Source organism: Saimiri boliviensis, chromosome 14, assembly GCF_048565385.1.
Source record: "Saimiri boliviensis isolate mSaiBol1 chromosome 14, mSaiBol1.pri, whole genome shotgun sequence".
Taxonomy (NCBI): Eukaryota; Metazoa; Chordata; class Mammalia; order Primates; family Cebidae; genus Saimiri; species Saimiri boliviensis.
In genome coordinates, this window is record NC_133462.1 from 84768383 (window position 1) to 84790132 (window position 21750).

The following is a 21750-nucleotide window of genomic DNA, read 5'->3' on the forward strand; positions in this document are numbered from 1 at the left end:
TATTTATGGTGATCAGGATAAGAAGGAACATGAGGACACATATGGAGTTTTAAATGTAGAATTTGACGTGGAAAAGGAATGCGTAAGCTTCAACTTAAGGCAGTCGTTAGTTTCAAGGACAAAGGAAGCACGCCATAATTTGAGGTCAACATATGCTGGACTTCAGTTCTGTGTATCATTCTTGTGTATTAATCCCTCTTTGTCTTCGCGGAAGTTGAGTGTGGAGAAAACTGGAACTGTTTTTTTCTCTTCTCACACCACAACAGGCAACCCAGAAGATTTCTGTGACGAAGTGTATGCGGTCGCCTCCCGCTTTCTGCCACCGTGTACACCAAGCAGGCAGTCCTTTCGCCAGCTGGGTGTACTTCAGGGTACTTGATGCTGACACCAGCTATTTGGAGATAGCATCAGATCCCACAGATTGAGGGCTCAGTCCCGCAAGACTGAGACATCATCTCAAGTCCAGGCCTCCAGAACGAATGACCAAACAGCTTAACGTTAGGGTTCTCATGCTTCTTTGGGTTTGATTAATTTGCTAGAGCAGCTCACAGAACTCGGGGAAACAGGTGGCTTATGATAAAGGATATTTAAAAGGACACTGATGGGCGATGCATAGGGTGAGGAATCGGGGGAGGGGGTGCAGAGCTTCCGTGCCGTCCCCACAGGTCACCCTGTAGGAGCCTCACGCGTTCACTTACCTGGAAGCCCTCCAAACTCCATCTCCTTGGGCTTTTTAAGGAGACCTCGTTGGATAGGCATAGCTGAAGCATGGACAACCATGGGGAAATGTGACTGGACAGAAAGAATGTGATCTAATACTAATAGGCTGCGTGGGATAACCAGCCAGGCCTGTCTGTTTAGACTCTTCTTGGCCTCTCTGTGCAGCCTGCCTTTCTCCCAGGTTTGTGGTTAAGACTCCTTCTGAAATGAGGGTCTTATGACCTACAGTCAGATAAGGCAGGTCAGATCATTTCTCTACGGCCAGATCCAAGCTAGAAAGGCAAGGGAAAATTAGAGTCTGTCCAGGGGAGAAAAATGAGCAGGTGAAAGGAAGATGGAAGTTCACTGAGGGAGATCCTGTCTTCCAAAGTCTGCTCTTGAGGCCTAGGCCACCCTGACATGAGCGCAGAAGACTGTATACAGCTAAGGGCTGTGAGCGTTGTGAGCCAGGAACAATGGACAAAATCCGTGTGTGTGTGTGTGTGTGTGTGTGTGTGTGTGTGTGTGTGTGTGTGTATAAATATATATATCACGTATATATTCCAAATATCACGTATTATATATACAATATCACAGAAAGCAATACAATTTAGATCAGGGGAATGCATATTTTAGCTTATTGGAATGTTGGACTTTTCTTAGAAGAAAGATGCAAAAAGTGTTAAAATACAATTCTCAAATAAAAGTAGCATCATGATTCTTGTACAACTATAAAGAAGGACATTTAAAGATGTTCTTTAACTCATGAATGAGAAAACGAGTGAGGCGTTACAGCCGGTCCAAAAGAGCATCCAAAGAACAGACACATTCGTGGAGCAGGAGTAAAGTGGATGTGCTCGTGGAGAGACCCTTTTTTCTGTATGGGGGAAGAGGAGTGTCCCTCTGCTTTGGTTTATTTGAATGTCTGTAGACAGAATTATTTTGCATTGCTATCAGTTGTCTGTGACCTCTGGATTTGTAGAAGAGCCGAGAAGGGCTGCTTATGGACAATCCCCAAGTTTCCCATTGGAGCATAGATTTTTTCCTGTGTAAAGTAGCCTTGTTAGGCATTTCACCTTTCCAAATTCCACAGTTTCCATCTTGCCTGGAAGTTATGGGGGTGATTCCATGTATCGGAGAGGTCATTCCTCAAACCAGTATTAGTCGGAGCTAGATTTTGCTCTGTGGAAAACCCTGAAAGTAGTGTTTCCTGTTACACAGTCTCAGAGCTTGGTGGCTTTTTTTCTGTGTTTTGAACAGCCCATGGACTAAATGGAAATAAATGAATCTTGTGAGCCTGGCAGTTGAAGCTGAAATTCATGGTGCAGAGTTTGATTAAAACCAGACCTGGATAAGACAGTCTTTTCAAGTGCTGGGAGAACCATCTTTAACCTCTCCACTTAAAAGTGTCATCCATTAGCCTGATTCTATTTTTAGATACCCTCAGCTGTGAGGTTGCCTGTTATTTTTGCAAGGTATTTTCTTTTCTTTTTTTTTCTTGGCAAGATTATAGAATCTTTCTTAACATTTAAGGATTCTGCAGTTAAGTTTGACATGATAATAATAATTTTTTAAAACCTGGAACTTGAGCAGATACACGTTTTTAGCTTCTCAGGTTTCTTTTTATTTTAAAAACAAGTGACTTCTGTCCTCTTTGCTTGGTTCCAGAAAGTCTGACACATGAGATCTTATTTAACAAATAGTTATTGAATGCCACTGCATTCTAGGCACTGGCCAGAGCACAAAACAAAGATCCCTGCTTCTCTGTGTGTCAGTTGCACCAGCATTTCTTAGAATGTTCAAGTGGTGGTGGTCATGGTGCCTTGGAAGATGCCTGAGTTGTTTGTGAGCTTTCCTACCCTTTAATTTGAGATCGTTAGATATACAATGGCATTGGGTAGAAAGAGACTCTGCCCGCCTACAGGCGGAGTTTGTTGGGGTGAATCAACAGAACAAAAGGCTGCCTCTCTTTCTTTCTCCTGCCTTGTTTTTGGGTGTATATCAGTGGCTATATCAGTGCACCTGGAACTCAAGCTGTTACTTTACTCTTTTTACTTTTGATGGCAAAAACTGCTATTACTTTTGCACTAACCTAACAAAAACAGCCCTTTGATACTGTGGAAGTTCCAGTTGATCTATGACTGAGATCATCACAGTTTAAACTTGGAAGTATTGAACATTTTAACAGGTACGAGCTCTGTGTTTGTAAATGCAGGTGCACCTGCTGGGGGCAGGGTTTTCTGAGTGATGGCAGAGGTGGATAAGGCAGGGTTAGAGACTACCATTGCATTGGTTTTTTTGATTAATAATATGTATGCATACAGACATGTAACAGCCTGGGAAACCAGTTGTGGGTCTTCCTTGTGTAGTGAAAGCAATGGGATTTGCCTTTTTTACAAGAGCTAATTTTAAGGCTGTTTGTACCTAGTGTATTATAAACCAAGTCGTGATTCAAATGTTACCCATTATTTTAATTGTCCCTTAATAATAAGTTTATTTTAGTTGCATGGGCAGTATTTTTGCCCCCTATTGGTAAAAATGGATGTTCTGAACACTTTTCTTTTCTTTCTTTTTTTTTTTTTTCTCCATTATTCCAAGTGAACCATTGAAGTGTTTGTTCTGAACTCTTTCTAACCAGAAGAAATGAAGATACGCTAGGGATGCTCTTTGTTATTCAACAGGGGTATGAATACTTGTGATGATCTGGAAAAGATGAATTGACGGAGTTCTGGATTCTTAGATCTTGTACCCCTTTTCTGTCTGCAGCAACATTCTGTGAATTGTGCTAAGCAGCAGAATGTTTTTCCTCAGTTCTTGGAGGCGGAGTATCTCCTATGCTCAAGTAGGCTTAAATCGTGACTATAGGCTGTCTTTATTTTTCTGAGCAATCTTGCCCTACCTGAGTAAGATTTTGGAATGATTTAATTCTCTTTCAGTTTAAACCCCACAGCACTGCTCAGGTTTCTTGGAATTGCTGTCGCTAATTGCTGTTCTCTTGCATTTCACTGGCACATAGAAATATTTCCTAGTTTCTTACAATCTATCATACCTCACAGCAAACTAGTTGAGTTAGATTCGTGGTGCATTTCTGAGAAGAGGAAACAAGCCACAGATAGATGAGCTGACTCGCCCGCAGTGGACACTAAACTGGTGGTCGCAAAGCCAGGGTTGGGATTCAAGGACTGTGTTTTTTAGGGATTGCTGAACTGAGCTCTCGTATACTATGTTATCTAACAGGGCCTTGGAGACCAAGCAGAGATTCGCGGCAGAGAATCAAAGGGCTGCTGCGGAGTTAGATGCCTAGTTACGTAAGTTACAAGAACATTAAGGCCCCAGATAGACTTCTAGATGTCCCGATAATTGATTGTAGCACATGTAAAATCCCTGGGATTAACACACTCATTTACATAGTCCTTACTTTGATTAACTTTTTAAAATTTTATGTGGATAGTTGAAGGGCGTACCTGAGTACCTGTCGACATTGAAGATTTGGGAGGATGCTTTCAAAGCCGTGATTATTCAGTTTTTGTTAGCTGAATGGTTAGTCACCACTGTGAGTGGCTGCCGGATCTACATGTTGATGTTAGTGAAGATTTTAGTGTAGGCCAGGCATCCCCAAACTTTTTACACAGGGGGCCAGTTCACTGTCCCTCAGACTGTCGGAGAGCCGCCACATACTGTGCTCCTCTCACTGACCCACCCATGAAAGAGGTGCCCCTTCCTGAAGTGCGGCGGGGGGCTGGATAAATGGCCTCAGGGCCACATGCGGCCCGCGGGCCGTAGTTTGGGGACGCCTGGTGTAGACTTTCTTGATTTTAGCCTAGGTACCAACACTTTCTAAATGTTTTTCAAGATGATCGCATGTCTGAATATTTAAATGTAGGGTTGCTGCTGGTGATTCTGGGGCAGCCCGGTGGTTGGGATGTTCCTGCATCCTGTGCGGTTCATGTGATGTGTGCGCTTTTGGGGCCTTTCTGGCCGGGGGGACTGAGACACTCTGTAATGATCCAGTATGTTCTGTTTTCGCCAGCCACGCAGATTGCCTGACTTTCTGCTGTCACAGAGGTTAGCGTACCTACTCTTTATGAGGGCAGAGCCTCCTTTCTTAAGGGTAAAGTTGAAATTGCATTTACTTTGGAGAGATGGCTTTGACTGTCCTCTTCCACTTCCGTCAGTGATTTTTACAACATAGGCAGCTTTCTGGAGCCTCCTTACTTTTCTATTATTCGAAAAGAACCAGGAAACTGATGAGAGGTAGTCTTCGCAAATTGGGCATTTGTGAAGTGGAAAAGAACACTATTAAAGTGATTGCCGTAAACAGAAAAATGAATGGAGCGTTTTTAGAAAAGCAGTTTAATAGAGCTGCAGTTTCCAGTGGTTTCCAGCAGTGTTACACGAGAGGGTGTTGAGAACCATCGTGACACAGGGAGTGTTGGCTGGCCTCTTTCTTCTTGCAATAATCTTTTGAACTATTGCATAAAGCCGATCATGACAGTGACTGGCCCCATTTCCCCCTTTTTTTTAATAGCTGAGAAAGCATCAGGATGCGAAGGACAAATCATTGCGTGGTGTCAGAGTTCTGAGCCATGACGGTGGGCTGCACCGGGCTCTGCCTGTCCTCCGTGCCCTGTCTCGGGGACCAGTGCCACTGTAGCTGGAGCTTGGTTGTCCCACTCTACAAGGGGCAGGCCGTGATGAGTGTTGGGGAAGGCTTGGAATTGACCGAGCAGACCTCTTGATGTCTCTGCTCCCTAAGGAAAGTAAATGATACGTAACTTCAACATAGAACACCCACTAGCACCCAGACCTTTTTTTTACCTGACAGACAATGCTGTCTTACAATTGGGAGGTTTAAAAGCTACATTCTTCAGGCTCACCCCTGAGTTTTCTGCTGTGCCCGGATATCCCAGTCCTCAGCAGATTCTGGTCCATTTCGTTCAGGAAAGCCCCACATCTGGGATGAGTGTCCATTTTAGGAAATGTGAGCTGAAATGATTATTTTATGTAATTATTGTTAAAGAAAAAGCTGGTTAAAGAAGTATAAAGGAAATTTATAGATGTGTTGCCAAAATTTTTGTTTTGGAGAAAATGGAATGACAAAGATTGAGCAGATAGTTTTACAGAAGCCAGCCCAGGCTTAGAACTGTATTGCTAAAAGAATTAATAATTCGCTGAAAAGTGAAATGGACTGATATTTAGGGAACCATGTCAGTCTCATGATTGATTTTTCAGGTCCCCATCTGTGTACCTAGGTAATAATCTCTTCAGGTAAAATTGTACACACGCATAGTCAGAGGGGAATGATATAAATAATCACTTTTTTTTTTTTTTTTTTTTCTGAGACGGAGTCTTACTCTGTCGCCCAGGCTGGAGTGCAGTGGTGCAATCTTGGCTTACTGCAATCTCCGTCTCCCAGGTTCAAGTGATTCTTCTGCCTCAGCCTCCCAAGTAGCTGGGATTACAGGTGCTCACCACTGCACCTAGCTAATTTTTGTATTTTTAGTAGAAACATGGTTTCACCATGTTGGCCAGGATGGTTTCAAACTCCTGACATCAGGTTATCCAGCCACCTTGGCCTCCCAAAGTGCTGGGATTACAGGCATGAGCCACCATGCCTGGCTGTAACCACATTTTTAACTCATTTTGATTAAAAGACTTTTTCTGCCTTGACACTAGGAATGTAGGCTGATGTAACTGTAGCCTTCATTAACTTAAGAAATCAGATACAAATGCAGAGCAGTTGAATAACACTAGCTCATCTCAACAATTCAGTAAAGACATCCACATTTTCTTTTTGCCATTAAACACATCGTGCTGATTGTCCTGTTGCATAATTTTACTTTGAGAAAGGTGATACTCTTGTAGTTCCCATGGATTAGGGATTTTGCTAGCAAGAAAGATGCAGTAGCATCTTCCACCATTGGATGGGACTGACAACTGTAGCTGGCAAATGCTCCTGGAAAACTTCTTCAACTGGTGTTTTCTCAACCACCATGTTTTGGAAGTTGAGGAACATCTTCTGGGTCTCCAGATGAGGGGATCCCAACCCCCGGACCGTGGACTGGTACTGGTCCGTGATCTTTTCGGAACTGGGCCACACAGCAGGAGGTGAGCGGCGGACCACCAAGTGAGCAGAAGCTTCGTCTGTATTTACAGCGGCTCCCCACGGCCCGAGTTTCCACCTGAGCTCTGCCTCCTGTCCGATCAGCGATGGCATCAGTTGATAATACGAATGCAAACCCTATTGTGAACTGTGCGTGCCAGCAATCTAGGTTGTGTACTCCTTGTAAGAATCGAATGCCTGATGATCAGAGGTGGAATGGTTTCAGCCCCAAACCATCCCCCTTCCCTACCTCCCCTGTCCATGGAAAAATTGTCTTCCATGAAACTGGTCCCTGGTGCCAAAAAAGGTAATAGACTGCTGTTCTAGATCATGTTTGGGAATATAATGGAGGCAGAGAATGCTGATCGTTTGAGTATCCTTCAGTCCTGACACATGAAAGCAACTGCACGACTCCAAGGCACAGGAACGTGGTGCACAGGAGAGTTTCCATCTGCATCCAGGCAAGGCCTGCGTAGCCAGCAGAGAGCATCTGCGCCCACAGACTGCCCGCCCTGGCCAGTGACTCCCTGGCTGCAATTGTTTATGTTTAGGAAAGAGATCCTGATATTTGTTCCAGCTGTCTAGGAATATATAGTAAGGCTGTCTTCCACTGCATTTCCATCTTTAGAACACTGTTGGACACTGTTTTCCTTAGCTTTGTCTTAACTTCTATGGTGGGCGGTAAGAACTAGAAACATGTCTTTTTATTTATTTATTTATTTTTTGAGACAGAGACTCGCTCTGTCACCCAGGCTAGAGTGCTGCGGCATGATCTTGGCTCACTGCTACCTCCGCCTCCCCGGTTCAAGCGACTCTTGCCACAGCCTCCTGAGTAGCTGGGATCACAGGCATGCACCACCGCTCCCAGATAAGTTTTTGTGTTTTTAGTAGAGACAGGGTTTCACCACGTTGGTCAGGCTGGTCTCAAACTCCTGGCTTCATGTGGCTTTTGATCACTTAAAAGTTGGCTTGTGCAACTGAGGAGCTCATTTTTAAATTTTATTTTAATTAGTCTACGTTTAAGTGTAGCTAGGAGCTACCACATTGACTGGGTATAGATCTAAAGTATATGGCTTAAGACTGGGGATGGAACCTCATACCTGTAATCCCAGCACTTTGAGAGACTGAGGCAGGCAGATCCCATGAGGTCGGGAGTTCCAGACCAGCCTGGCTAACATGGCAAAACCCCGTCTCTACTAAAAATACAAAAATTAGCTAGGTATGGTAGCAGGCACCTGTAATCCCAGCTACTAGGGTGGCTGAGGCAGGAGAATCACCTGAACACAGGAGGCGGAGGTTGCAGTGAGCGGAGATTGCACCACCGCACTCCAGCCTGGACAACAAGCAAGACTCCGTGTCTAAATAAATAAATAAAGCGTATCACTTAGAGTATCTTTTTTGTTTAGCTCTGACTAAAGCTTAGAAATAATTGTTCGTTTAGGCTCTCAGGGTAAAATTTATTACTGTAAATTTAAAATCTGCCTTTTTTTTTTTTTTTTTTTTTTTTGGTCTTTGAATTAAATGTTGTCACGTGTTTCTTGAAAGGAGGCACGGTTAGTCAGATTTGAAAATCCTCTTTGTTACCCAGGAAAATGACTTTTATGGACCTTTGTCTTTCCGTAGTCTGACTAGGGAGCAACCTGTTTTTGCTAGGTTGACTTTTTCATCGGGAATACAAACCCTATTTGTGTGTCCCCTGCGTCCCCTGCCTCCCAGTTTGATGTGCCAGGCACTTTGTTCTCAAGCCCAGCAGCTGTTGTGGGACGAGGGGACAGTTTGCATGTTTAGCCAGCAGCTGCCAGAAACATTTCTAATCTGGTTTTGGCAGGAAATAGGGCACAAGTGGAAGCCAAGTTAAAAGAAGCTTGAAAAATAAACAGAATGACTTTGGATGTCACCTAATATATGGTCCATTTTCAGCTGAAGATTTGCCCTAGTAATTTGTTAATATGACCGGACTGTGATCCCTTCCAAAGGTAGGGTTGAATATAGTCACCTTTGAAATCCAGAATCTAGTCCAGTGCTTGGAATATGCTTATAGGAGGTTATTGTTAATATTTTTTCAATGATTGACTACACTGCAAATTTGTTTAATTGATTTAATTAGTAGCTTAAAACTGTTTTTCACTCAAGATAATTAGTGGTAGGTTATTCCTGGTTATGGGTCCCTCCTCTCTTCTTTCTGCTACTCAGTATCACCCACCCTCTCCTCTAAAGCAAGATGTTTTGAACTTTTTTTTTTTTTTTTTTTGAGACAAGAGTCTCACTCTGGAGTGCAGTGGTGTGATCTTGGCTCACTGCAACCTCCGCCTCCTGGGTTTAAGCTATTTTCCTGCCTCAGCCTCCTGAGTAGCTGGGACTACAGGCACACACCACCACACCTGGCTGATTTTTGTATTTTTAGTAGAGATGGGGTTTTACCATGTTGGTCAGGCTGGTCTCAAACTCCTGACCTCAAGTGATCTGCCTGCCTTAGTCTCCCAAGGTGCTGGGATTATGGACATGAGCCACCACACCCAGCCTTTGAACATTCTTTAAACATTATTTATACTGGACAGGGTGGCTCTTGCCTGTAATCCCAGTACTTTGGGAGGCTGAGACAAGAGGGTTGCTTGAGTCTAGGAGTTTGAGGCTAATCTAAGACTTCAAGACCAGTGTGGGCAACATAGTAAGACCACATCTCTAAAAAAAAAGTAGCTGGGTGTGGTGATGTATGACTGTAGTCCCAGCTACTTAGCTAAGAGGCTGAGGCAGGAGGATCAATTGAGCCTGGAGGTCAAGGGTGCAGTGAGCCAAGATCATACCACCGTACCCCAGCCTTGATGACAGAGCAAGACCCTGTCTCCAAAACAAAACAAAATACTATTATTTATTCATCTATCCTGCTGCAAGCAAGCATATTTTGTATATTTGTGAGCAAGAAATAAGCACATCTTAATCTGTCTTTTCTATGAAGTAAAAGGTATTCAGAAGGTGAAGGTATAGGTATAAATGTGATGTCTTTTTAAACTGAAGGTATAAATTTTTCAGGTTGGAATATCCAATAAATGAGTTTTTGTCTCTAAAGTGGAAAATTTACTAAAATTGTTCTTTTGGGTTTCCCGTTCTTCTTTCCATCAAATTCTACATCCTCTAGAAGCCCAAGCAGCCCCAGCCTTGTAGATTCCCAAGAATGTGTAAGGTGTCAAGTGTTGTCTGTGAGGAAGGGATCCAGATCCGTATTTGGTTTTCTTTGCAGACCTTCACTGCCTGGTGTAACTCCCACCTAAGGAAAGCTGGCACCCAGATTGAGAACATCGAAGAAGACTTCAGGAATGGCCTTAAGCTCATGCTGCTTTTGGAGGTCATCTCAGGTTGGTGTTACATACCCCAATCCTATGCTTTTACGTGTTATCAGTAGGTAAGTATCTATTTAAAGATGACTACATCAGAAGTTCGCTTTGAACTTGGCTGGCCAAGAACATGGTGTGATTGCCAATGAAAACCTTTCCAAAGCACAGTCTGCCTGGAGTTATTTTTCTGTTCTAAGAAAAGGAGTGAATTCTCTTTAAAATGGACTTATTAAAATAATGTTTATACCACCTACCTTGAAACAAGAGAAGAAAAACTGACTTCACATGACTCCCTCCATCCTGCTCTCTTGACTCTTAGTTCAGCTAGAGTGTATTCCAGAAATCGTCTTGTATCCAAAAATCTGTTGTACATGTTGGCGTAACTCTGAACATACAAGCTAAAATCCCAGTGGGGTGATGATTTGTCCTGAATTTCAGTTGGCTGATTTAGACTCTGGACCAGAGAATGGGTCACTGCTGGAGAAGTATGACAGGGAAGGCATGTGGCGGAGCTGCCCTGATCCATATATCTTCATAATCAGGTGTCGAACGAGCCCTTTCAGCCGGTCTGTGATTTTAACTAGGCCATCCTGACTTGCTCTAACAGTTAGCCAGCAGCTCTGAATACTACAGGTTCTCTAACCAGCTTCTCTTTTTACTCATTTGTAAGTTGGATCGTGGGCCAAACCAGACTCTCCCTGCAGATCTGGAAAGCTTATGTCCTTCGCAGTCTGGCTCCCTGCTGGTGCATTTGATCCTGAAAGTTGTTTTGGTTGGTGTTCCCTCTTTGCTGTGATTTAGAGAGACCAGGCACACATCAGAAATAGTCATGTAACCATTTCATTTTAAGAAAAACTGGACTCTGAGTTTTGGCATCTTGATGCTGCATCAAGAGGCCACTGTCTCTATGTCTGCATGATTGTCTTTTCATCCAACAGGGGAAAGGCTGCCCAAACCTGACCGAGGAAAAATGCGGTTCCACAAAATTGCTAACGTCAACAAAGCTTTGGATTACATAGCCAGCAAAGGGGTGAAGTTGGTGTCCATCGGGGCTGAAGGTGAGAGGTGTGGTGGGGTGGTCCTGTCTGCCACACTGACCTCATAGTGCAGGTGTGCCCTGCAACTTGAATTCTTCCCTCCCTCCCTCACCATTCATTTACTATCCCTGCCTTGTGTCAGGCTCTCTGCTAGGGTGCAGGGTGTACAGAGATGAGAATCAATAGTACCGTGAGTAGGGGAGCAAGCTCTATGTTCTTTGTAAATCATAGAATTAAATCTAATGCTGTCATCTTCAGAACACTTACAGGACTGAAAAAGAACTTATACATCCCAATGACTCTGAATAAGAACTAATAGGAAGGAAGTAGCCTCTTTGTTCTCTGTGGGAGATTGGGAATTGGGTGAGGTTAGCAGGAGCTGAGGTTACCACGCCCATCTCCCAACGCACAGCTGAGTCCTGCTACTTGCCAGCTGTGGAATACCGTGAAGAAGGGTCAGAGTAAAGATGAGACTGTGTTCTCTTTATTTGATTATCTAAAACCTCAGCTCATGGCTGGGCACGGTGGCCCAGGCTTGTAATCCCAGCACTTTGGGAGGCCGAGGCAGGCAGATGACCTGAGGTCAGGAGTTCAAGACCAGCCTGGCGAACATGGTAAAACCCCGTCTCTACTAAATTTACAAAAAATTAGCTGGGCGTGGTGGTACATGCCTATAATCCCTGGAGTCCCAGCTACTCAGGAGGCTGAGGCAGGAGAATCACTTGGAACCGGGAGGCAGAGGTTGCCGTGAGTCAAGGTCGTGCCACTCTGTCACTGCAACCTAGGTGACAGAGTGAGACTCAGTCTCAAAAACACATAAACAACAACAACAACAACAAAAAACCCCACCATAGCTCGTCTCATCTTAAAACTTTGGAAACTCCTGGGTGTTTTTCAGTGATAATACATATGCAAGATTTGTGCTTATTATTAACTCAGAATTCATTTAAACTAGAGACATTTGGTTATGAATACCATATTTATAACCAGACACACTGTGATGCTTATAAAAACATAAACTGGTCTTTCCATATGTACATTTTCCAATAGCTTTTAAGTCGAAATTTATATATAGGAAAAAAGTTATGCACCAACTATGCTGTCGTTACATTAATTTGTTGTTTTCTTACCTGCAGAAATTGTTGATGGCAACGTGAAAATGACCCTGGGTATGATCTGGACCATCATCCTTCGCTTTGCTATTCAGGATATTTCAGTTGAAGGTAAAAGACGTGATTAAAAGTTTAATTGTATACTTTGTGAATTGAGCTTATGAATTAAAATTTGAACAAGGTATTTGAAAGTCCCAACAGTCACGTACGTGATTGAATGAGAGACGCGTGAGTTGAGTTCTTATAAATTTTATATGTGTACAGGAAAAGACTCCAGCAGCACTGTTTCATTCATGGGGAGTGGAATCGGTCTGCAAAATGAGCACATGTTCAGAACAGAAGTCGTTTTTTAAAATGAGCATTTATTGAGCTTCTTGATTGCTTATTATACTAGTAAATTTGCAGCTATGGCAGAGTTCTTTAGTCCTGCAATGGAAACACTTTTTTCCCCCACGTATAAGAAAAGAATCTGTTGCAACCCAAATTCGTTTGTTATTTCCCTCACTTTCTTCCTCCCTACTTCTCTCTCTCTCTTTTTCTCTTTTCTTCTTTTTAAACAAGATCTCTATTGTCACTGTATCTTTTGGCCTAACTGCTCTTTCATCATCATCATGGAATCTTTGTCCTTGGCATTGCCACTGAAGATAAAAATCTTTAGTCCCGTACACCCACTATACTCCCAGATATTTTGATGAATTCAGCACTGTTGAAAAGTGTCAGATTGGCATTCTTAAATTTAGAACTTTCCCTGTTTAGCCCTCAAAAGGGCTGTCTACATTGCCGACTATTCGGCCTCCCTGACTCTGTAACCTCGTAGGTAACCAGGTACCTGAGTGGTAAGGGACAGAGACGTTATTTATCATTCTGTCCAGGCCAGAGTAGCCTCTGACTCTGGTCTTTTTAAGTGATTTTAGGTACTCTTCAACCCATAAACGTTAAGAAACAACACTTTGCCTACTTGTGCCAGCTGACATGAAGCCTGCAGTGTTTGCCTTATGGAGCTTCAGATTCACTTCAACGATTCCCTTCTGGCACCAGAGACCTATTTATGTCACCTAAAAATCAAACTAAAATCTAATGGCATTAAAACCTCAGTGATTCAGGCTCAGGAATGACAGCCAGCTTGAATGAATAAATAATCTGACTTTGAAAACTTTTGCACAGTATAGTTCTGTTACAGTATCTTCCTTTATACTAATAAAAAATCAGATGCTTCCTAAAATTCCTGCTTTATTAAATACTTGTAAGTTGTAATAATTGTATCAGTTTTTATATACTTTTAAATATTTAAACTGTCAAACCCACTTTAAATAAATACTATTTTTAGAAATCTTGCTCACACTATTGCTGGTCTAGCAAATCCTTTTTCCACAAATATTACAGAGGTGAAATGGACCTCAAGTTGTTTCTGATTAGGTTACAGATTTTAAATTACGGATAATGTGAACTGAAAACAAATATATTTCAAGTGTAGTTATGAATGGTATTATTCATTAGTTTTCCCCAAAATTATTATTAACACGCCCAAAGCAAGATAGCTAAATCACAATGTTTTGTAAAATTTTGCAATAAAAGGCTGTTAATCTGCTCTTCACAAGACTGAGAAATTAAACATTAAAAACGTGTAATTTTATTAGCAAAGCACCTAAATCTCTTCAAGCAGATGGTTCTGCAGTGTCCAACACAGTAGATAGTGTTAGTTTGCTGACTTACATTTTTGTTTGCTTTCGTTTCATGGAGCAGTTTTTTAATAACCTCAATTAATTTCTGGAGTCTAAAGAAAGGTCATCTTTATCTGTTTTAATGATGTGTGGTATGTAGAAAAAGTCATTGTTAGAAAAAAATTCTTTGAGGAGTGAGTTTCCTTCAACAAAATGAAGAGCCTCTTCCAAGAAAAAAAATGAGAGATTAATATATCTGTTGGTGAAGGCAGTCCAGATGTAAGTAGATGATGGGGCTCCTTGGGATGTCATACAGTTTTTCATGATGGAATGACAGATGTCACTGCCAATCTGTAAGAAGCTTTTACACTCATGGTCAGGGTTTTATGTGCAGACCTGTCTGTGCCAAATGCCTGCATTTCCACTTTCCCAAACACCTTTTGGGAGTAGGTTTTCCAGTAATGTACGTAATTTGCACAAGCTTATTAACCTTTTACTGAAAGCCTAAACGTGGATTTGGGGTTGGAGGAGGGTCAGCTTTGACTGTAGAAACCAATTAAATAAGGAAAAAGCCTTGCTCGACATTCATGGCCCAAGAGTGTTCACTCATATTCAGACAGAATCTAAGTGAAACGCTGTGACTTGTAAATGTACACTTCAGTAGCAATATTAAGATTTTGTAGATATACTGTACCTTTGTATACTTTTCTAACCTGGTAAGTTTCATTTAAACTTTATGAAATACATCCCATTATTTCGTCCTGATGTCGTTTTTCTTGTTAATTGCATTGGTTGGGACTGCAAAGACGCAGAACAACTGGACGCGGAGTTCCTGATTTCAGCATCCGCATCAATTCACATTTTAATGACGTCTTAATAGTTTCAGTTCACTACACTGAAGGTGCAGAGCTGGTGGAAAAAAGAAAAAAAGAATAGTTTGAGTTTATTTTCGGCACTTGCTAGTTTAGAGACATGAACAGGAGTCGTTCAAGTTATAGCACATGGAACTTTAGGGGTGTGTGTATTTTATCTAGGTTGGAGGTCCAAGAAAGTAGGAACTAAGGACAGTTTAGATAAATAATGACAGAACAGTTATTTTTATATGAAAAAATCAGCTTCCACCCCTTCCTAAGATGGAAGGCCCCATGTTATGAGTCCACGTGCTTTAGGGATTTTCCAAATTGTTAGCATTTAAATATGAGCAGAATCCTAAGTTAGGTACGCGGCTGTGAGGAGCTGTTTGGATGTGTGTCAGTTTGGGTCCTCCGGGAAGCAGGTGCCAAGACTTACTAGAAATTGTCGTCGTCTTTCCAGGCCTTTATAAAAACATACCATAGCATGGGTGGCTTAAACAGCGGACCTTTATTATCTCACAGTTCTTGAGGCTGGAAGACCAAAATCAGAGTGCCAGCATGGTCTGGTTCTGGGAGGACCTCTTCCTGCCTTGCCGTACGGCACGTGGTGGGTGGGGGTGGGGGAGAACCTGCCAGTGAGCAGGCTCCTGGTGTCTCTTCTTATGAGGGCACTAATCCGATCATGAGGGCCCCACCCTCGTGACCTCATCTAACCCTAAGCACCTCCCAAAGGCCCCATTTCCAAATACAAGCATGTTAGGGTTTAGGGCTTCAACATACGGATTTGGTGATGGGCGGGAAGACACCAGCTTTCAGCCCATACCAGAAGTGCAAGAGATTTCTTGGGGAAAATGCCTACGCAGGATGAAGGGGAGGGAGCAGGAGATGCCTGAGGAGCCTTCGGACCAGAGCTCCTGGCTGACAGCTGGGCGGAGAAGAGGAAGGGAGGAGGCTTGGGGAAGAAAGTCTCAGACTGCAGTGCGGTTCTGAGGTAAATTCTGCCAAGCCGATGGAGTCTAATCCTAAGCTGCATTGAGAGGAGTCTCACGTTGCACAGGGATGTCTCAGCTCTACTGCTCATGCCCTGTCGTCCCCGCCCAGTCTTCGGCTGAGTGGGAATGCAGGGGTGCGGCGCACTCAGAGGGCTGCAGCTGGCATGACAGTTGCTTGCCCGGTGCGCCCAGCTGCAGCTGTGGGATGTCTGAGCAGCGCATTTTTATGGTCATCACAGATGGTGCTGGTTTTTCTTCTTTTTTTTTTTTTTTTTTTTTTTTTGGGGGGGGGTCAGAAGTCAATTGGCCGTACTTGAAATTTACCAGTAAAAAACCCTTCAAATGTTATAAAACCACTGGGTAAGGGAATACATTTGAGATGGGGTAGCCTCTGTGAATTCCATTTACCTGAGAGTATGAATTACAAACTGGACCAATGACAGATGAGCTGTCATCAGCTGTACACATTTTATTTTTTCATGGGAGTTACACTGTAGACGGTTTATGTTTGTGTATTTTCAGGATTGTGTGTAGCAAACTTTAAGTGAATACAAAGGATCTGATTGTCCTGTAAGACTCACTTCAGTTAGAGGTTGTGCTCAGCATCAAGCTTTGCTAGTACTTTAAGGATGCAGCCAGTCAAGAGGCAGGGAAGGATCCGTTGTCATCCACAGCCCTCCTTTTCAAATTGGACCCTTAGTCTCTGGTCCTGAATACTAGTTGTCCCCAGTGTCACCACACACGATGGGGTGCACAGTTTTTAAAAATTTATTTTCAGCCAGGCACAGTGGCTCACGCCTGTAATCCCATTACTTTGGGAGGCTGAGACAGGAGGATCACCTGAGGTCAGGGGTTGGACCAGCCTGATCAATGTGGCAAAATCCTGTCTCCAAAAAGTGCAAAAATTAGCCAGGCATGCTAGTGGCACCTGTAGTCCCAGCGTCTCAGGAGGCTGAGGCAGGAGAATCTTTTGAATCCCAGAGGCAGAGGCTGCAATGAGCCAAGATCGCACCACTGCCCTCCAGAGCAAGACTCTACCTCAATTTTTTTTTTTTTCATTTAAAAAAGGGGTAAGTCACCAACCACCGTGAAATCTGGTTTTAGTATCCTTTTATGTGGGAACTGTGATTGCTCCTGCATTGTCCTTTTGAAGTTCATGAGAAGTTAGTCACCAAGATCAGGGCTCTGGCTCCCATGCGCTTGCAGAGGCTGTAAGAAGAGATGATGTACTTGGTGATCCACCGCTGAGAGGTGTGTTTCGAAAGTGACTAGGTGTTGGGTGAACCAAGCAGCATTTCCCTGTAGACACTTTTTCTTGGCTGTCATTCCAGAAACGTCTGCCAAAGAAGGCCTGCTGCTGTGGTGTCAGAGGAAAACCGCTCCTTACAGAAATGTCAACATTCAGAACTTCCATACTAGGTGAGCACCCAGGGCCCCGGTCCTGTATTCTCGGTGGCATCCGTGGCTAGCATGGAGAACACTGTTTGTGCACACCCGTGTTTTCCTTCTGCCTGAGAAGACTTTTATGTATGGAGGAGAACTCAAGCTATAGAATTCCTGATGCTTAAAGTCTCCCAAAGGAAAACATTGGATTAAGCCTTCGCATGCTGGTAAAGCAGGACTGTGTTTGTAGGTGCGTAGTATTGCAGTGCCAGAAGGATTCTCCTGAATTTGGGGTTGTAAGCATGCATCTTCCTTTAGCCTTCACCCTGGTATTGGGGAAAGGCAGCAGGAATGGCTGTTGTTTCTCAGGGATGAGGGAGGCCCTGGCAGAGTCTGCCTACCCCCGACTAGGGACTTCTCAGCCTGTAGGAAACAGAAAGATCTTTCCTCCATCAGCTTTGGTCTGCTGAAATTCGAAAGATGTAGAAAAGTTCTCTTTGAAAAATTGTGGGAAATAAGATGAATGAAATCTCGACGTAAGAGCAGAGCATGATGCTGTCACTTGCTTCAGTCTTTCTTGTGTAGATGGGTCATTATGTTGAAGTAAAAGAGTTGGTTATGGTTTCACCTTTGGTTGCCAGGTTACCCATGAATATAAACAGGCCCACTGTTGGCCACCGATAATCAGAAAAAGGAAAGATAAGGATGAACCACCGTGAAAAACTGGGGAAGTTCTTCTAGTTAAAGAAATAGTCTCAGAATGTCTACTGCACCAGGCCTTGGGAGGCCAAAGGGAAAGAGAAGCCTTCTTTGTTTCTACAACGTGCGGTCTGGCAGATGAGAGGAGCTATCAAGGGCTGGGACTTTCTGCAGGTGTCAAAGTCAGAGTGCCCAGACTTGCGTTCACTCAACTTGCTTTTCTTTTTCTGGCTCCCAATGGGCCCAATTACTTCAGTACTGTGGCACTGATACTCACAGAGGTCTCTTTCTACCCCGGACCCTTTAAGGAACAGAACTCCCACACTCCGCTCTCACTGAACCTGCTGTCACCAGCAAACTCTTGCCTGGTCTTGTCTATGGGGCATTTAGGGCTGATGTCTATGGGGAAACAGACCAGAAATAAACATCTGCCCTGCTAATTGCATGTCCTCCTTCACCTACACGACTTTGCCTTAAAGAAAAAAAAAAAAAAAGAACTTTATAAAGAAAGACAGAGGAGTATCTGGGAGGCTTTTGAAGTATCTTTTTTTTTTTTTTTTTTTGAGACGGAGTTTTGCTCTTGTTACCCAGGCTGGAGTGCAATGGCGTGATCTCGGCTCACCGTAACCTCCGCCTCCTGGGCTCAGGCAATTCTCCTGCCTCAGCCTCCTAAATAGCTGGGATTATAGACACGCGCCACCACGCCCAGCTAGTTTTTTGTATTTTCCATAGAGACGGGGTTTCACCATGTTGACCATGATGGTCTCAATCTCTCGACCTCGTGATCCACCCGCCTCAGCCTCCCAAAGTGCTGGGATTACAGGCTTGAGCCACCGCGCCCGGCTGAAGTATCTTAAGAACTTTCAGAGGAAGCGTGTTCTGGACATTTTCAGGGTAGACATCCTTGTGTATGTTTATTGGGCAGACTCTGGGATAAGGGCCAGAATGGAGACTTGGAGGAGAGAGAGGAGGCCGGGGGACTGGCAGGGCAGGGACAGCAGCAGTAGAGGCATCTCCCTTCCTGTCACTGCCTGTGCTGGCGTGGACCAGACCGGGGCAGGAGACAGGGCAAGTCTCAGGTGAGGAAGTAGAAAGGAGGCCAGTACAGTGGACCCTGGGAAGAAGGTGAGTGTCCAAGCTGACTGGGCGGGGTAAAGAGGAAGGTACATGGGGTCTTCGTGCATTAAGTCAGACGGAAGGAAGGCCAACATCTGACCAAGGGCAGACGCTGGCTGCTGCTTTCTCTCCGCTAACACGTGTTCCTGTTCTTGATGGTGGTGAAGCTGGAAAGATGGCCTTGGACTCTGTGCCCTCATCCACCGGCACCGGCCCGACCTCATTGACTACTCAAAGCTTAACAAGGTTATTCTCGGTGGCCCGGCATGCAGTGTCCCCAGCCACGCATCTCAGCATGTCCTGCAAATGAGCACATCAGCACTAACCCAGCACAAACCCCAGGGCCAGCTGCAGAAATGGCCACCAGGAAAAAGCATATTCTCCTGGCTAGCCTTTCCCATGATGCAAATATGAAGGGTAGCCAGGAAAACACTTACCTCTTAAAATTAGGGAGGACGAGACCTAAGGTTAAGCCATCCCTTTTTGCCCATATCAAAATATGTTTGTTGAATTGGCTTGATTTACTATGAAGGCTTTCCGTATATTAGAGATTTTACATTCCTGGATTCTAAATATGAAAAGTGAAGCCTGTGTTTTTTTTTGTTTTTTTTTTTGAGACGGAGTTTCGCTCTTGTTACCCAGGCTGGAGTGCAATGGCGCGATCTCGGCTCACCGCAACCTCCGCCCCCTGGGTTCGGGCAATTCTCCCGCCTCAGCCTCCTGAGTAGCTGGGATTACAGGCACGCGCCACCATGCCCAGCTAATTTTTTGCACCTTTAGTAGAGACGGGGTTTCGCCATGTTGACCAGGATGGTCTCGATCTCTTGACCTTGTGATCCACCCGCCTCAGCCTCCCAAAGTGCTGGGATTACAGGCGTGAGCCACCGCGCCCGGCTACGCCTGTGTTTTTGAAGGGAAGAAAGGTTCAGATAGTCCAAGCCTTTTTTAAAGTCAAGTTCCCCCTGACTTTTTCTGGAGTATTTAGTTGCAGAATTGATTAATTTGTCTGTCACACAAGGGCTACTTCGTAACACTCTTGTTATTGATAGAAAATATTATTTGTAGCCTTGTAAAAGAAGTTTTGGGGGCAGGCTTTTTAGTTTTGCTTTATTTCAGAAAATTTAACTTAGAAAACTGCAATTCTCCCTTTAAGGTAAAGGTTCTGTGTCTTTAAGTCCCAGGTTAGTATTCAGATTCTTTCTTTAAAAGTAGTTTTGAGGCTGGGTGTGGTGGCTCACACCTGTAGTCCCAGCACTTTGGGAAGCTGAGGCAGGAGGCTCGCTTGAGCCCAGGAGTTTGAGGTTGCAATGGAGCGCCATCCACCCCCCGCACCGCACTCCAGCCTGGGCCACAGAGTGACACACCGACTCCAAAACAAAAAAGTAGTTTTGCGATGTAACCCACGATGGAAAAAGAAATCAATGTCCCTTCTGGGTCTTGGGAATGCTCTGTGCTGCCTGAGAAGTAATGGTGTATAAAGACTTAAGGGTAAAAGCAAGGCTTCCCTCACTACACATTTCCGCAGCCCCTGCATGTTGCCTCCTGGGTGCTGGTGTGCTGAGCTCTCCGTTCACGTGCTGTTGCTGTGTTTGGGCGTGGTCTCCAACCCTGTTGCATGCTGACCTCACTCGTGTGGCATGGATGGTCGTAAGAAGAGTGTCCTGGTTTCCACCTGCTTTTTAGTGCTCCCTACCTCACCTCCTGCCCCGGCCTGTCTCCATAGCCTGCAGGGCCTGTCTCCATAGCCTACAGGGTCGCATGTGAAGAGTTTACTTCCATCCTAAAGGTTAAGACTGACATATTTTAAGGTAGCCCGTGAAAACGGAGCTTTTTCCCGGCTTTTCAATGGATGTATTTTCTTATCCCCTGAATTACTTTGAAATGTTCCAAGCATATAGACAGCATACATTTCTTTTCAGTTAATCTTAATCTCATTTGCAAAATGAGGGGATTGTACTGGATAGACCCAGTTTCATTAGCAGTTTATTATGGTCAGTTTCTATTATAAAACATCAATAGATCTGTAGTAACTGGTGATCTAAGAAAGAAGAAAAATAGTAATACAATAGCAACTAAAATTTATATAGTGCCAGAGCAGACACTGTTGTAAACAAAGAAACATACGTGTGGATTCCCACACATATATACGCATATATTTAAAATCCCACGTGCACATTTGATCTTCACAGTGCACAGTAACCCTATGAAGTAGGTGCTATTATTATCCTAGTTTTACAGATGAAGAAAGTGAGAAGTTAGTAATCTACTGGAGGTCACCTGGCCAATAGCTGAGGTAGGAAATGAATACTTAATTGGCACATTTTACCATTTAAATCATACTCCAAATTAGATAGTTTTCACAAAGGCTCAGAATTATCACTCTGTGGTTTCAATGCTGAAATCCTCTGGTTTTCGAAAAAGTAAAACTTTTTACTCAGCTATTTGGCTTTCTGAACATTTGCATCAAATATGCATGTGAGATTCACTTGATGACGTGACTGCTTTCAGTCAAATGGTGATAGTGCTTTGTTAAAACAACCTTTAGTTAAAAACTTTTTTTTTCTTTAACTGAAATCGCTCTATACTCTTTGAGGCCAGAAAGCTAACTTCGGTTTCTTCATTGAGCACTGTGAATATGTTCGAAACCTGCAGTTTTTCAGTTTCACTGTATAAAAATGATTGTGCTCATTGGAAAACATTGCAGTTTCTAAAATATTGAAATGGTTTTGTTATTAAAATTCATTAAAGTTATCCCCAGGTGA

At 43.6% G+C, this 21750-nt stretch overlaps 1 protein-coding gene across 2 annotated transcripts in view; it reads left to right on the forward strand.

Annotated features, from left to right (window-relative positions):
* The window catches only part of ACTN2 (actinin alpha 2), a 79039-nt gene that overhangs the window by 17704 nt on the left and 39585 nt on the right, over positions 1-21750 (forward strand). For both annotated transcript variants that reach the window (XM_039464254.2, XM_074385354.1), the window contains exons 2-6: positions 10041-10155; positions 11073-11192; positions 12308-12394; positions 17122-17209; positions 19156-19234. In XM_039464254.2, the coding sequence (XP_039320188.1) occupies positions 10041-10155; positions 11073-11192; positions 12308-12394; positions 17122-17209; positions 19156-19234 (489 nt within the window). The remainder of the gene's footprint in view (positions 1-10040; positions 10156-11072; positions 11193-12307; positions 12395-17121; positions 17210-19155; positions 19235-21750) is intronic.